This window comes from Candoia aspera, chromosome 15 (assembly GCF_035149785.1).
Source record: "Candoia aspera isolate rCanAsp1 chromosome 15, rCanAsp1.hap2, whole genome shotgun sequence".
Taxonomy (NCBI): domain Eukaryota; kingdom Metazoa; phylum Chordata; class Lepidosauria; order Squamata; family Boidae; genus Candoia; species Candoia aspera.
In genome coordinates this window covers 9,445,084-9,462,813 of record NC_086167.1, presented here as the reverse complement: position 1 = coordinate 9,462,813, position 17,730 = coordinate 9,445,084, and the positions used below count along the sequence as shown (strand labels likewise).

Genomic DNA, 17,730 nt, shown 5'->3' with positions numbered 1-17,730 from the left:
AGTTGCCAGGAGACAACACTGACTTTAAGACACCAACAATAAAAGAATAAAAAAATTCTAATGTAATTTAAAGTTAAAACTTAAAAAAAACCCTCAGTTAAACATGTACACTAACTTGTTTAACTTAGTTTTTTCCCTGTATTTAATGAACCCTGCCATTTTAAAAGTCACATTTCAGTGATGAATATGGTTTGGTTTGGGAATATACTGAAGGCTTGAGAGGAAAGCTGCCTCAAAACCCCGTTTTGGCCCTTCTGATATTAACTTGAACCATTACTAGTACAGCATTGAGAAGTCTAACTTTTCAGTTTTACTTAAGCTGTAGCAATCAAGTTAGGATCTTATTCTGTGTTGGTACCCATAGCCCAGTCTTGATGAAATGTTCAGAATTTCATTCTGATCTCCTTATTCCATGTCAAGGGATTGGAAGGATGTGCATGCCATGCACACCACCCAAAGCCCTCTTGCAGTTTCTCTCTGAAAGGCACCTTACTCTTTTGAGGAGGTGAGACATTTTTCCCACTCAGCTGATCCGTTCCTTAAGGGCCCCGGATCAAGTTATTTTTGAAAGAAATGTTTTGGATTTAAATTTTGTATCATTTGTTTAAGACATGCAGGAGAAAAATAGCAGCATTCTGAATGTCTGGAACACGGACAACACGAACTGATCTAGCCCATTGGTTGCGTCTCACATTACTTATTTCTGTTAAATCTTTTGAATCGATATACTTCTACAATGCTGGTGCCTGTCTGTTTGTAACCTTTAAGCAGGCAAGACGGTGTGTCATACGCCAACAATTGTTGAAGCCAGGAACCTCAAATGGGCCAACTTAGAGAACGCATCGAAAATCCAGGGCCCGTGACTCCCATGGAACTAAAATTGGGAAAATGTTATAAAAGATTTGAGGACATAAAATAAAAATTACCCTAAAACAGCTCCTGATGTTTGACTGTGCTACACCGTTCAATATGGATGACATGGGCTATTTTCAAAGCAGATACTTCTCTGAATAAATCCCTGAATTTTTGAGATCTTTTCCAGTGGAGGCAGGACGTTAGAAGCTCTGCCACTGTTGAAGGCATGAGGAATCCGGTAAGGAAATATCCCTGAAGGGATGACCCAACGGGTCACGGGGTGTCTGGTATAAGGCTCATCCCAATGCCTACATTTCTGGGAGAGGAAACAAGGATTCTGGTTTGCTATGAAGGTGGTGGATGTTATTATAGACAAATGGTATAGTCCTCTCTGAATCTGTAGCTGGTTCCTCCTTCATACCCAGTCCTCTGATGCACACAATCCTAGGGTGCTGACACATAAGGCTAGAACATTTCCCCAAGATTACTTGGTGGGAGAATCCAATTTTCTTTCTGGAAGGTGGGGCTGCCTAATGTGGGTACCCACCCCAAAGTTCTAATCTGTGGGAGATGCTGGGGTGGATCCCTTCTCAATCAAAGGGAGATCCCTGCCCAGAGTCCATTGGAGCTGTGGGGCTATAGTAAATTTGGATAAATTAAATAAAAATAATTTTTAAAAAACCCAAGAAGCCATCAGGATACGAAATAAAGATTTGCCTCCCTGCTTTGATTGATTGTGGCCTTTGGAACGAATGATGCATTCTTATCAGACGCTGCAACTCTTCTATGTAATTTTGAGGATGTAAGATTACACAAAATTGTCCCCAATACTTGGGACCCTCCTCTGCATTATCTATCAACAGCCTGAGAAGATGGAGTCCTTGGATTAGGAACTGCACAAGCAATGCATCGTATTGATGGTCTATCATACTTGGCTTACTTAATTCTGCCTGGAAAATCTAAGCATGGAATGCCAAGCTCAAAGCTTTCTTTCGTCTGACAGTCCCATTCAGTTCCATCCAAGAGAACACAATGAAAATTAACCTCTCCATCAGCCCTTAATGCCCAGGAAAATTAGGTCCGAGAATAAAAGTAGCCATAGATGAGATTTCTCAAGATCTCGTTGACCCTGACCCTGAAGTTTCCCCAGTGTATCCGGGGAAGAGGGAAGATCGGATAATACGGACTTGAATCAGTCCCTTTTGACCAAGGCTAAATATTTCATTCTGATTGGAAGAAATCATTGTTGATTAATCAAAAGCAACCCTAGAATCAAGTGGCATGCAGTCAGAGTAGGAAAAGAAGGGCAAAATGACGAAAAAGCGAAAAGATCACACGTAGGAAGGAAGATTTGGGCTCAATTAATTGACTTACCTGTGACGGTTAGATGCGTTCCTCCTCCGAAGGTCCACCACAGTGACACACAGCCATACAAAAACCTGCCTTTGTTTCTTTGAACATTGATGTCATTGAAACCTATTGGAGTCAATACCTCATAAATCCTGACCTCAACTGGGAAACAAGTGAGCACCTGGACAACAATCATTGGTATTCTGAAGATTTGGTAGACAATAGTTCAACGGAGCATTATGGGAGGGAAAATAGAGCACGTACTTGGTTCCTGTTGGCTTTTATGACCACCGTTCACCAGCAGTGCAGGTCCTGAGGTATTCAACTGGACACGGTGCCTTTATCAATGGAAGCAACATGGATGAACCTTCTGAAATTGGATCTATGCATGTGGAAGAACCACAGAGTGGCATATCCAGTCTGAGAGACGTAGAATCTGTTTCTTCAGTGAAGTCTTCCTCAGACCTTTCTAGGCAGTGGTGTTTTGTCTTGTTCAGATAGCTTCTTAAAAATCCAATTGAATGTGCCAGGCCATTATCTGGGTGTGAATATGAACTGCCCCAGTTACCTGCTGGTTAACCCTTAGAGGGGTCAATGCTAATTAATTCAATAATGCACTGAGTGGCTGTTTATAGAAGATATAAGTCGACTTCATGTAATGTATAGGCGTCAAGGTATGTGTTTCCAGCAATGAATGGCACCGTTCCTAGAACTCATGGGAGGAAGACCAGTTGGCCTTGCTTTTATGGGATTTGGTTCATGATCCTTGTCCACCCTTCATTTCCATGTTCTACGAGCTCTGTTCAGCTGCGACTTCCATAGCCCACCACACATTGTAGCACTCGTATCAATAGACTTATGAGGAGATGACCAACAGGCCTCAAGTATAATGGATCCACTGGATTTGAATGGATGTCCATCTGTTCCAGGTCAGATAGGTTTCTGTAAAGTTCATTAGGATCTTTTACGGAAGAGCTACATGTGATTATCCCCAAAGCTAAGAAGGGGATGAAGGTGATGGAACAAACACCATGGAGATAGAGCCGGACGTGGCCCAAACTCCGTGAGATTCATTATCCATAATCTTAGCTGGAGTGTCCATAAATGGCCGCTGCGTCATGCTAATGTTTCTCGGAGAGAGTTTAGCTTTTTGATCAGTACTGATCTCCAGAATTGGTGATGTGTTTTGGCAGTTCTTGGTGCTGGTCTGAGGAATAGTTTGACGGGCCTCTACTCCATGTCATCACTGCCGTGGCAATGTTCTCACATGGAAGATTCTCCTTGTGATCCCAAGAAGCCTGAGCTCTGGCTAAAACCCAGATGCCTATTCTGATCTTGTTTGTGTTAGTACATATTAGTACCATATTATTAGCACAATAATATACGTGTTATTGGAATCTGTTTCTTCATTGTCTTCTCCCCCCCCAGAAAGCATTCCATGATTGCTCCGCAATGCCTAGGTCTCAGGAAGCGATCTAGGATACATGTTGAATGTTATAGTTGCTGTTAGGTGTAGGTGGTTATAGGTTTTGGGTGTGGTTTGAAAAGACGTATTTGACATATTGTAAGCCACCCAGAGTCTTTCCGGAGTTGGGTAGCTCTACCAAACACAGTAATCAATCAATTAACAGAGATCTAGACACCATACTTGCTGCTTCTTTCTGCTTGACATGTAGGACTAAGGAAAGAATGACAATCGTTCCTTAACTCATACACTGAGTGCCTGGTGTCAGTCCTTCCAGATAAGTCCATTCCGATTATCGGAATGTGTTTTAAAAGCCTGTAGTGGTCCAAATGGCAAGGTAATGAGCAACAGAGAGAAGAGTGGGACCACAGGTGAAAGTCTGAATGATGTGGTCAGCTAATTTATCAGGTTACGCTTGAAGGGAAAAATTAAGGCAGACTTAAGGAGTTGCAGACGAGACACAACCTGAAGGTAGAAGTTCAAAGAAAGTATGATCCAAACCGGATTTCTTTTGGTGCAAAGCTTACTTGAGATTGTTGAAGGGTGTATCCCACTGGTATTAAACCATGTGCAAATGTGAGTAGATCAATAGGTACCGCTTCGGCGGGAAGGTAACGGCGTTCTGTGTCGTCATGCTGGCCGCATGACCCGGAAGTGTCCTATGGACAACGCCGGCTCCAAGGCTTAGAAACGGAGATGAGCACCACCCCCTATAGTCGGACTCGACTGGACTTTACGTCAAGGGAAACCTTTACCTTTACCTATCCCCCCCTTTGTTTAGGAGAAATGCAATGCATTCCATTTAGAAGCTGGACCAAGGCTTAGAGTGTGTGAGATCACTCAAAGAAGCTCCAGGAACACCTTCTTACCTGCATCTTCTGGAAAATCTGGAACCAGAACTAAATGGGCTTTGGTACTTCAGGTTGCCTCGTAGGCTTGTATCTTACGTTGGATCTGGTGGGCCATTGAGAAAGAGGGTGCTGAATGACAGAGGCCCCTACATTGATCGAGCAGAATTCTGTGTGTATTCTCAACATAATTTGGTCAAAACCACAGCAGAAATGAAATACACCCATCTTTATGAATCTTCTCATTGTAGAAGCTTAAAGACAAAGGGAGAGGGATAGATTTCAATGGGGGAAATGATACTGGATGATACTGCAGGACTTCACAATTAGAACAGAATGTTAGAATCTAGTGATGACCGGAGATTGAGTGTCAGAGCAAAATGTCCCCTTTCATTCAACCCTACCTTTCTATCTGATGGAGCACTGGCTAGAATGATTGGAACGGCCACTGTGGTCCCATATTTCCCCAAATCTGCTACCATTATGACTGGAGAACAAGGCATTTCCCTTTCAAACTTGAGAAGAATTTAGATGCGTGAGTTCATAAATATGCTATGAATTTATTGCCACACCCACAGAGGCATCCGGAACCTGATGACGCTATTTGACATTCTCAAGCCTTACTTTTCTGGTACTGCGACTGGTTAACTGTGAAATAGGATCTTGGTGACAGAGCGCTTTTCCTCTGAGACAGGAAAGTTTATATAGCTTTGTATTCTTGATCGATTTGGGAGAACCACCGCAGAAATGAAATACATCCATCTTTATTAATGTGCTAACAGTAGATTCTAAGAGGTCAAGTGGGGGTGGGGATCGATTTCAGGGGGTGGAGGCATGGGGAGGATGCAGGAGCGTAACTAAAGGAGACAGAAGTAGACGTCATTGATCGAGCTAAGACCAATGAAGGAGAGCCATGGAGGAGGGGCTCTTTCCTGCTGCCCGACGGCAGGACAGGGATTCACGACTGCATTAACAACTTCCCGATGGTGACACCGACTTGCTGAAGGTCTTTCCTTCGTGTGTCACTTCACAGGTGTAAGTTGCATGCTTTCCATAGTCAGCTGCGGGCATGTTCAGGTAGCTGCTGGCAACATAGCTGCTGCCCTGTTTGGTGGCTTTGGTTGTCTCCACTCCAGCTGTGATCGGCTTATCATCAGCCTTCCATCCTACGGTGATAACAGACGGGTAGAAGCCGCTTACGAGACACGACAAGGTGGCCTGCTGGCTTTCCACCTCCTCCTGGGAAGGACCAAAGAGTCGCACTTGAGGAGGCACTGTGGGCTGACCTGGAAGAGAGGAAGATCTCATGAAGTCTCACACGGAACCCTCAAACTTTAACAGAGCACTGGTAGAAGAAGAGGACTGGTAACATGGACACCTAGTCTGCCTCCTCCGGACTCCGGGGGAGGGAGTGGGGAAGCAGATACCTCAAGGCAGAATTTCTCAGAAGACTAGATTGGCAAGACAGTCCGGTTCATAAGAGGTGCTCTTCAGGGGGAGAAAAAGGCGGTTGGAGAGCTAGAGGGGAGGTTGGGGCCACTTCGGTTGTATTCCGAAGGTAATTCTGATACCACAAATGGATTCCCATGAAGTGTTTGGTCCTGGAGCATAAACACAATTCCGATTTTACTTCCCACTTCCAATTCTCTAAGAAGAACGTTTGGAAGAGCAATATTTTTCTGATTAGTTGAACATTGTTTACGCAGCACTTACCGTATTTTTCTATGCGTTTCTGTAGCAGACAAAGAAGAATGTCTCAACAGAACATCTGGGCAAGAGTGAGCCATTAGGAAACGTCCCTGCAGCTTTCTGGGCAAGATTGGAGAAGTGGTTTGCCATTGCCTCCTTCCCAGGGCTGAGAGAGAGCGACTGGCCAAGGTCGCCCAGCTGGCTTTGTGCCCACAGGGGGACTAGAACTCACCGTCTCCCAGTTTCTAGCCTGGCGCCTTAACCACTACCTCAATTATGAATTAGTAATGCTTCACTCATCTTGTATCTACCAGGCCAGGAAAAATGGGAAACTCACTGCCTATTCTATACTCAGATCCAACCCCCTGCCTGCCCCCACAGCCGGTTTCTCTCCCTTTGTGTGTGAGTTTCAGAGAGAGAGAGAATGAGAGAAATAAATCATTTTGAGTCCCTGAGCCTAAGGATGTTCGTTGTCAGTGATGGGACAGTCTACGACGTGAGCTCCTATCCAGAATCCTGTATCGTTTTCCTGGGAAAAAATATCTTTATGCACAAAAGAATTATAGGGCAGAAACAGAGTTGAGTTTCAAGGAATGTATCCTTCTCTTTGACTTCAACCCAGCTTTCGAAGAGTCTTTAACCTCGGTGCAAAAGGAAGTGCGGTCGACCCTCCTAACCCTGCTTTCTTTTGACATTTTGTGGAAAAGGCCTTACAGATCTCCAGTTGGTGTTGGATTCCAACTGGATGAGACAGGACTAAAAACTTATTCTGTGTTGGTTGGAGAAGTGGTTTGCCATTTTCTCCTTCCCAGGGCTGAGAGAGAGCGACTGGCCAAGGTCACCCAGCTGTCTTTGTGCCCACAGTGGGACTAGAACTCACCGTCTCCCAGTTTCTAACCTGGTGCCTTAACCACTACCCGAACTATTTATTAGCAATGTTGAATTAATCTTGTATCTACCAGGCCAGGAGAAATTGACCTCCCCAAAATAGCTGGGCCCAGAACGAAGAGGTTTTGTGAAACAAAGCCAATAATAATTCTCATGTTAGAGATCCAGTTTGGCTCTCTAACATTAGAATTGTTTTTTGGCGCCATTTTTTGGTGTAATGGTTACGGCATCAGGCTAGAAACCGGGAGACTGTGAGTTCTAGTCCTGCCTTAGGCACGAAGCCAACTGGTTGATTTTGGGCCAGTCCCTCTCTCTCAGCCCTAGGAAGAAGCAGGCAAAGGCAAACCACTTTTGCAAATCTTGCCAAGAAAACTTCAGCAACTTGTCCAGGCAGTTGCCAGGAGACAACACTGACTTTAAGACACCAACAATAAAAGAATAAAAAAATTCTAATGTAATTTAAAGTTAAAACTTAAAAAAAACCCTCAGTTAAACATGTACACTAACTTGTTTAACTTAGTTTTTTCCCTGTATTTAATGAACCCTGCCATTTTAAAAGTCACATTTCAGTGATGAATATGGTTTGGTTTGGGAATATACTGAAGGCTTGAGAGGAAAGCTGCCTCAAAACCCCGTTTTGGCCCTTCTGATATTAACTTGAACCATTACTAGTACAGCATTGAGAAGTCTAACTTTTCAGTTTTACTTAAGCTGTAGCAATCAAGTTAGGATCTTATTCTGTGTTGGTACCCATAGCCCAGTCTTGATGAAATGTTCAGAATTTCATTCTGATCTCCTTATTCCATGTCAAGGGATTGGAAGGATGTGCATGCCATGCACACCACCCAAAGCCCTCTTGCAGTTTCTCTCTGAAAGGCACCTTACTCTTTTGAGGAGGTGAGACATTTTTCCCACTCAGCTGATCCGTTCCTTAAGGGCCCCGGATCAAGTTATTTTTGAAAGAAATGTTTTGGATTTAAATTTTGTATCATTTGTTTAAGACATGCAGGAGAAAAATAGCAGCATTCTGAATGTCTGGAACACGGACAACACGAACTGATCTAGCCCATTGGTTGCGTCTCACATTACTTATTTCTGTTAAATCTTTTGAATCGATATACTTCTACAATGCTGGTGCCTGTCTGTTTGTAACCTTTAAGCAGGCAAGACGGTGTGTCATACGCCAACAATTGTTGAAGCCAGGAACCTCAAATGGGCCAACTTAGAGAACGCATCGAAAATCCAGGGCCCGTGACTCCCATGGAACTAAAATTGGGAAAATTTTATAAAAGATTTGAGGACATAAAATAAAAATTACCCTAAAACAGCTCCTGATGTTTGACTGTGCTACACCGTTCAATATGGATGACATGGGCTATTTTCAAAGCAGATACTTCTCTGAATAAATCCCTGAATTTTTGAGATCTTTTCCAGTGGAGGCAGGACGTTAGAAGCTCTGCCACTGTTGAAGGCATGAGGAATCCGGTAAGGAAATATCCCTGAAGGGATGACCCAACGGGTCACGGGGTGTCTGGTATAAGGCTCATCCCAATGCCTACATTTCTGGGAGAGGAAACAAGGATTCTGGTTTGCTATGAAGGTGGTGGATGTTATTATAGACAAATGGTATAGTCCTCTCTGAATCTGTAGCTGGTTCCTCCTTCATACCCAGTCCTCTGATGCACACAATCCTAGGGTGCTGACACATAAGGCTAGAACATTTCCCCAAGATTACTTGGTGGGAGAATCCAATTTTCTTTCTGGAAGGTGGGGCTGCCTAATGTGGGTACCCACCCCAAAGTTCTAATCTGTGGGAGATGCTGGGGTGGATCCCTTCTCAATCAAAGGGAGATCCCTGCCCAGAGTCCATTGGAGCTGTGGGGCTATAGTAAATTTGGATAAATTAAATAAAAATAATTTTTAAAAAACCCAAGAAGCCATCAGGATACGAAATAAAGATTTGCCTCCCTGCTTTGATTGATTGTGGCCTTTGGAACGAATGATGCATTCTTATCAGACGCTGCAACTCTTCTATGTAATTTTGAGGATGTAAGATTACACAAAATTGTCCCCAATACTTGGGACCCTCCTCTGCATTATCTATCAACAGCCTGAGAAGATGGAGTCCTTGGATTAGGAACTGCACAAGCAATGCATCGTATTGATGGTCTATCATACTTGGCTTACTTAATTCTGCCTGGAAAATCTAAGCATGGAATGCCAAGCTCAAAGCTTTCTTTCGTCTGACAGTCCCATTCAGTTCCATCCAAGAGAACACAATGAAAATTAACCTCTCCATCAGCCCTTAATGCCCAGGAAAATTAGGTCCGAGAATAAAAGTAGCCATAGATGAGATTTCTCAAGATCTCGTTGACCCTGACCCTGAAGTTTCCCCAGTGTATCCGGGGAAGAGGGAAGATCGGATAATACGGACTTGAATCAGTCCCTTTTGACCAAGGCTAAATATTTCATTCTGATTGGAAGAAATCATTGTTGATTAATCAAAAGCAACCCTAGAATCAAGTGGCATGCAGTCAGAGTAGGAAAAGAAGGGCAAAATGACGAAAAAGCGAAAAGATCACACGTAGGAAGGAAGATTTGGGCTCAATTAATTGACTTACCTGTGACGGTTAGATGCGTTCCTCCTCCGAAGGTCCACCACAGTGACACACAGCCATACAAAAACCTGCCTTTGTTTCTTTGAACATTGATGTCATTGAAACCTATTGGAGTCAATACCTCATAAATCCTGACCTCAACTGGGAAACAAGTGAGCACCTGGACAACAATCATTGGTATTCTGAAGATTTGGTAGACAATAGTTCAACGGAGCATTATGGGAGGGAAAATAGAGCACGTACTTGGTTCCTGTTGGCTTTTATGACCACCGTTCACCAGCAGTGCAGGTCCTGAGGTATTCAACTGGACACGGTGCCTTTATCAATGGAAGCAACATGGATGAACCTTCTGAAATTGGATCTATGCATGTGGAAGAACCACAGAGTGGCATATCCAGTCTGAGAGACGTAGAATCTGTTTCTTCAGTGAAGTCTTCCTCAGACCTTTCTAGGCAGTGGTGTTTTGTCTTGTTCAGATAGCTTCTTAAAAATCCAATCGAATGTGCCAGGCCATTATCTGGGTGTGAATATGAACTGCCCCAGTTACCTGCTGGTTAACCCTTAGAGGGGTCAATGCTAATTAATTCAATAATGCACTGAGTGGCTGTTTATAGAAGATATAAGTCGACTTCATGTAATGTATAGGCGTCAAGGTATGTGTTTCCAGCAATGAATGGCACCGTTCCTAGAACTCATGGGAGGAAGACCAGTTGGCCTTGCTTTTATGGGATTTGGTTCATGATCCTTGTCCACCCTTCATTTCCATGTTCTACGAGCTCTGTTCAGCTGCGACTTCCATAGCCCACCACACATTGTAGCACTCGTATCAATAGACTTATGAGGAGATGACCAACAGGCCTCAAGTATAATGGATCCACTGGATTTGAATGGATGTCCATCTGTTCCAGGTCAGATAGGTTTCTGTAAAGTTCATTAGGATCTTTTACGGAAGAGCTACATGTGATTATCCCCAAAGCTAAGAAGGGGATGAAGGTGATGGAACAAACACCATGGAGATAGAGCCGGACGTGGCCCCAACCCCGTGAGATTCATTATCCATAATCTTAGCTGGAGTGTCCATAAATGGCCGCTGCGTCATGCTAATGTTTCTCGGAGAGAGTTTAGCTTTTTGATCAGTACTGATCTCCAGAATTGGTGATGTGCTTTGGCAGTTCTTGGTGCTGGTCTGAGGAATAGTTTGACGGGCCTCTACTCCATGTCATCACTGCCATGGCAATGTTCTCACATGGAAGGTTCTCCTTGTGATCCCAAGAAGCCTGAGCTCTGGCTAAAACCCAGATGCCTATTCTGATCTTGTTGGTGTTAGTACATATTAGTACCATATTATTAGCAGAATAATATACGTGTTATTGGAATCTGTTTCTTCATTGTCTTCTCCCCCGCCCCCCAGAAAGCATTCCATGATTGCTCAGCAATGCCTAGGTCTCAGGAAGCGATCTAGGATACATGTTGAATGTTATGGTTCCTGTTTGGTGCAGGTGGTTATAGGTTTTGGGTGTGGTTTGAAAAGACGTATTTGACATATTGTAAGCCACCCAGAGTCTTTCCGGAGTTGGGTAGCTCTACCAAACACAGTAATCAATCAATTAACAGAGATCTAGACACCATACTTGCTGCTTCTTTCTGCTTGACATGTAGGACTAAGGAAAAAATGACAATCGTTCCTTAACTCATACACTGGTTGCCTGGTGTCAGTCCTTCCAGATAAGTCCATTCCGATTATCAGAATGTGTTTTAAAAGCCTGTAGTGGTCCAAATGGAAAGGTAATGAGCAACAGAGAGAAGAGTGGGACCACAGGTGAAAGTCTGAATGATGTGGTCAGCTAATTTATCAGGTTACGCTTGAAGGGAAAAATTAAGGCAGACTTAAGGAGTTGCAGACGAGACACAACCTGAAGGTAGAAGTTCAAAGAAAGTATGATCCAAACCGGATTTCTTTTGGTGCAAAGCTTACTTGAGATTGTTGAAGGGTGTATCCCACTGGTATTAAACCATGTGCAAATGTGAGTAGATCAATAGGTACCGCTTCGGCGGGAAGGTAACGGCGTTCTTTGTCGTCATGCTGGCCACATGACCCGGAAGTGTCCTATGGACAACGCTGGCTCCAAGGCTTAGAAATGGAGATGAGCACCACCCCCTAGAGTCGGACTCGACTGGACTTTACGTCAAGGGAAACCTTTACCTTTACCTATCCCCCCCTTTCTTTAGGAGAAATGCAATGCATTCCATTTAGAAGCTGGACCAAGGCTTAGAGTGTGTGAGATCACTCAAAGAAGCTCCAGGAACACCTTCTTACCTGCATCTTCTGGAAAATCTGGAACCAGAACTAAATGGGTTTTGGTACTTCAGGTTGCCTCGTAGGCTTGTATCTTACGTTGGACCTGCTGGGCCATTGAGAAAGAGGGTGCTGAATGACAGAGGCCCCTACATTGATCGAGCAGAATTCTGTGTGTATTCTCAACGTAATTTGGTCAAAACCACAGCAGAAATGAAATACACCCATCTTTATGAATCTTCTCATTGTAGAAGCTTAAAGACAAAGGGAGGGGGATAGATTTCAAGGGGCGAAATGATACCGGATGATACTGCAGGACTTCACAATTAGAACAGAATGTTAGAATCTAGTGATGACCGGAGATTGAGTGTCAGAGCAAAATGTCCCCTTTCATTCAACCCTACCTTTCTATCTGATGGAGCAATGGCTAGAATTATTGGAACGGCCACTGTGGTCCCATATTTCCCCAAATCTGCTACCATTACAACTGGAGAACAAGGCATTTCCCTTTCAAACTTGAGAAGAATTTAGATGCGTGAGTTCATAAATATGCTATGAACTTATTGCCACACCCACAGAGGCATCCGGAACCTGATGACGCTATTTGACATTCTCAAGCCTTACTTTTCTGGTACTGCGACTGGTTAACTGTGAAATAGGATCTTGGGGACAGAGTGCTTTTCCTCTGAGACAGGAAAGTTTATATAGCTTTGTATTCTTGATCAATTTGGGAGAACCACCGCAGAAATGAAATACATCCATCTTTATTAATGTGCTAACAGTAGAATCTAAGAGGTCAAGTGGGGGTGGGGATTGATTTCAGGGGGTGGAGGCATGGGGAGGATGCAGGAGCGTAACTAAAGGAGACAGAAGTAGACGTCATTGATCGAGCTAAGACCAATGAAGGAGAGCCATGGAGGAGGGGCTCTTTCCTGCTGCCCGACGGCAGGACAGGGATTCACGACTGCATTAACAACTTCCCGATGGTGACACCGACTTGCTGAAGGTCTTTCCTTCGTGTGTCACTTCACAGGTGTAAGTTGCATGCTTTTGATAGTCAGCTGCGGGCATGTTCAGGTAGCTGCTGGCAACATAGCTGCTGCCCTGTTTGGTGGCTTTGGTTGTCTCCACTCCAGCTGTGATCGGCTTATCATCAGCCTTCCATTCTACGGTGAGACCAGGTGGGTTGAAGCCGCTTATGAGACACAACAAGGTGGCCTCGTCCTGTCTTTCCACCTCCTCCTGGGAAGGACCAAAGAGTTGCATTTCAGGAGGCACTGTGGGCTGACCTGGAAGAGAGGAAGATCTCATGAAGTCTCACACTGAACCCTCAAACTTTAACAGAGCACTGGTAGAAGAAGAGGATTGGTAACATGGACACCTAGTCTGCCTCCTCAGGACTCCGGGGGAGGGAGTGGGGAAGCAGATACCTCAAGGCAGAATTTCTCAGAAGACTAGATTGGCAAGACAGTCCGGTTCATAAGAGGTGCTCTTCAGGGGGAGAAAAAGGCGGTTGGAGAGCTAGAGGGGAGGCTGGGACCACTTCGGTTGTATTCCGAAGGTAATTCTGATACCACAGGAGGCTCTTATACTGAATGGAGAAAATGGATTCCCATGAAGTGCTTGGTGCTGGAGCACAAACACAATTCCGATTTTACTTTTCTCTTCCAATTCTCTAAGAAGAATGTTTGGAAGAGCAATATTTGTCTGATTATTTTAACATTGTTTACGCAGCACTTACTGTATTTTTCTATGCGTTTCTGTAGCAGACAAAGAAGAATGTCTCAACAGAACATCTGGGCAAGAGTAAGCCGTTAGGAAACGTCCCTGCAGCTTTCTGGGCAAGATTGGAGAAGTGGTTTGCCATTGCCTCCTTCCCAGGGCTGAGAGAGAGCGACTGGCCAAGGTCACCCAGCTGGCTTTGTGCCCACGGTGGGACTAGAACTCACCGTCTCCCAGTTTCTAGCCTGGCGCCTTAACCACTACCTCAATTATGAATTAGTAATGCTTCACTCATCTTGTATCTACCAGGCCAGGAAAAATGGGAAACTCACTGCCTATTCTATACTCAGATCCAACCCCTGCCTGTCCCCACAGCCGGTTTCTCTCCCTGCGTGTGTGAGATTCAGAGAGAGAGAGAATGAGAGAAATAAATGATTTAGAGTCCCTGAGCCTAAGGATGTTTGTTGTCAGTGATGGGACAGTCTACGACGTGAGCTCCTATCCAGAATCCTGTATCGTTTTCCTGGGAAAAAATATCTTTATGCACAAAAGAATTATAGGGCAGAAACAGAGTTGAGTTTCAAGGAATGTATCCTTCTCTTTGACTTCAACCCAGCTTTCGAAGAGTCTTTAACCTCGGTGCAAAAGGAAGTGCGGTCGACCCTCCTAACCCAGCTTTCTTTTGACATTTTGTGGAAAAGGCCTTACAGATCTCCAGTTGGTGTTGGATTCCAACTGGATGAGACAGGACTAAAAACTTATTCTGTGTTGGTTGGAGAAGTGGTTTGCCATTTTCTCCTTCCCAGGGCTGAGAGAGAGCGACTGGCCAAGGTCACCCAGCTGGCTTTGTGCCCACAGTGGGACTAGAACTCACCGTCTCCCAGTTTCTGACCTGGTGCCTTAACCACTACCCGAACTATTTATTAGCAATGTTGAATTAATCTTGTATCTACCAGGCCAGGAGAAATTGACCTCCCCAAAATAGCTGGGCCCAGAACGAAGAGGTTTTGTGAAACAAAGCCAATAATAATTCTCATGTTAGAGATCCAGTTTGGCTGTCTAACATTAGAATTGTTTTTTGGCGTCAGTTTTTGGTGTGGTGGTTACGGCATCAGGCTAGAAACCGGGAGACTGTGAGTTCTAGTCCTGCCTTAGGCACGAAGCCAACTGGTTGATTTTGGGCCAGTCCCTCTCTCTCAGCCCTAGGAAAAAGCAGGCAAAGGCAAACCACTTTTGCAAATCTTGCCAGGAAATCTTCAGCAACTTGTCCAGGCAGTTGCCAGGAGACGACACTGACTTTAAGACACCAACAATAAAATAATAAAAAAATTCTAATGTAATTTAAAGTTAAAACTTAAAAAAAACCCTCAGTTAAACATGTACACTAACTTGTTTAACTTAGTTTTTTCCCTGTATTTAATGAACCCTGCCATTTTAAAAGTCACATTTCAGTGATGAATATGGTTTGGTTTGGGAATATACTGAAGGCTTGAGAGGAAAGCTGCCTCAAAACCCCGTTTTGGCCCTTCTGATATTAACTTGAACCATTACTAGTACAGCATTCAGAAGTCTAACTTTTCAGTTTTACCTAAGCTGTAGCAATCAAGTTAGGATCTTATTCTGTGTTGGTACCCATAGCCCAGTCTTGATGAAATGTTCAGAATGTCATTCTGATCTCCTTATTCCATGTCAAGGGATTGGAAGGATGTGCATGCCATGCACACCACCCAAAGCCCTCTTGCAGTTTCTCTCTGAAAGGCACCTTACTCTTTTGAGGAGGTGAGACATTTTTCCCACTCAGCTGATCCGTTCCTTAAGGGCCCCGGATCAAGTTATTTTTGAAAGAAATGTTTTGGATTTAAATTTCGTATCATTTGTTTAAGACATGCAGGAGAAAAATAGCAGCATTCTGAATGTCTGGAACATGGACAACACGAACTGATCTAGCCCATTACTTCCATCTCACATTACTTATTTCTGTTAAATCTTTTGAATCGATACACTTCTACAATGCTGGTGCCTGTCTGTTTGTAACCTTTAAGCAGGCAAGACGGTGTGTCATACACCAACAATTGTTGAAGCCAGGAACCTCAAATGGGCCAACTTAGAGAACGCATCGAAAATCCAGGGCCCATGACTCCCATGGAACCAAAATTGGGAAAATTTTATAAAAGATTTGAGGACATACAATAAAAATTACCCTAAAACAGCTCCTGATGTTTGACTGTGCTACACCGTTCAATATGGATGACATGGGCTATTTTCAAAGCAGATACTTCTCTGAATAAATCCCTGAATTTTTGAGATCTTTTCCAGTGGAGGCAGGACGTTAGAAGCTCTGCCACTGTTGAAGGCATGAGGAATCCGGTAAGGAAATATCCCTGAAGGGATGACCCAACTGGTCACGGGGTGTCTGGTATAAGGCTCATCCCAATGCCTACATTTCTGGGAGAGGAAACAAGGATTCTGGTTTGCTATGAAGGTGGTGGATGTTATTATAGACAAATGGTATAGTCCTCTCTGAATCTGTAGCTGGTTCCTCCTTCATACCCAGTCCTCTGATGCACACAATCCTAGGGTGCTGACACCTAAGGCTAGAACATTTCCCCAAGATTACTTGGTGGGAGAATCCAATTTTCTTTCTGGAAGGTGGGGCTGCCTAATGTGGGTACCCACCCCAAAGTTCTAATCTGTGGGAGATGCTGGGGTGGATCCCTTCTCAATCAAAGGGAGATGACTGCCCAGAGTCCATTGGAGCTGTGGGGCTATAGTAAATTTGGATAAATTAAATAAAAAGAATTTTTAAAAAACCCAAGAAGCCATCAGGATACGAAATAAAGATTTGCCTCCCTGCTTTGATTGATTGTGGCCTTTGGAACGAATGATGCATTGTTATCAGACGCTGCAACTCTTCTATGTAATTTTGAGGATGTAAGATTACACAAAATTGTCCCCAATACTTGGGACCCTCCTCTGCATTATCTATCAACAGCCTGAGAAGATGGAGTCTTTGGATTAGGAACTGCACAAGCAATGCATCGTATTGATGGTCTATCATACTTGGCTTGCTTAATTCTGCCTGGAAAATCTAAGCATGGAATGCCAAGCTCAAAGCTTTCTTTCGTCTGACAGTCCCATTCAGTTCCATCCAAGAGAACACAATGAAAATTAACCTCTCCATCAGCCCTTAATGCACAGGAAAATTAGGTCCGAGAATAAAAGTAGCCATAGATGAGATTTCTCAATATCTCGTTGACCCTGACCATGAAGTTTCCCCAGTGTATCCGGGGAAGAGGGAAGATCGGATAATATGGACTTGAATCAGCCCCTTTTGACCAAGGCTAAATATTTCATTCTGATTGGAAGAAATCATTGTTGATTAATCACAAGCAACCCTAGAATCAAGTGGCATGCAGTCAGAGTAGGAAAAGAAGGGCAAAACGACGAAAAAGCAAAAAGATCACACGTAGGAAGGAAGATTTGGGATCAATTAATTGACTTACCTATGACGGTTACTTGCGTTCCTCTTCCGAAGGTCCACCACAGTGACACACAGCCATACAAAAACCTGCCTTTGTTTCTTTGAACATTGATGTCATTGAAACCTATTGGAGTCAATACCTCATAAATCCTGACTTCAACTGGGAAACAAATGAGCACCTGGACAACAATCATTGGTATTCTGAAGATTTGGTAGACAATAGTTCAACGGAGCATTATGGGAGGGAAAATAGAGCACGTACTTGGTTCCTGTTGGCTTTTATGAACACCGTTCACCAGCAGTGCAGGTCCTGAGGTATTCAACTGGACACGGTGCCTTTATCAATGGAAGCAACATGGATGAACCTTCGATCTATGCATGTGGAAGAACCACAGAGTGGCATATCCAGTCTGAGAGACGTAGAATCTGTTTCTTCAGTGAAGTCTTCCTCAGACCTTTCTAGGCAGTGGTGTTTTGTCTTGTTCAGATAGCTTCTTAAAAATCCAATTGAATGTGCT

The 17,730-nt window shown here is 43.8% G+C and overlaps 1 gene segment (V, D, J or C); it reads right to left on the bottom strand.

Moving 5' to 3' along the window:
* LOC134505916 (Ig mu chain C region membrane-bound form-like) overlaps positions 1-13,275 on the bottom strand; it is a 35,800-nt gene extending 22,525 nt beyond the window's left edge. Inside the window, 3 exon segments of the C gene segment in view lie at positions 5,512-5,804; positions 6,232-6,250; positions 13,003-13,275. Of these exon segments, the coding sequence occupies positions 5,512-5,804; positions 6,232-6,250; positions 13,003-13,275 (585 nt within the window).
* Positions 13,276-17,730: the final 4,455 nt, after the last annotated feature.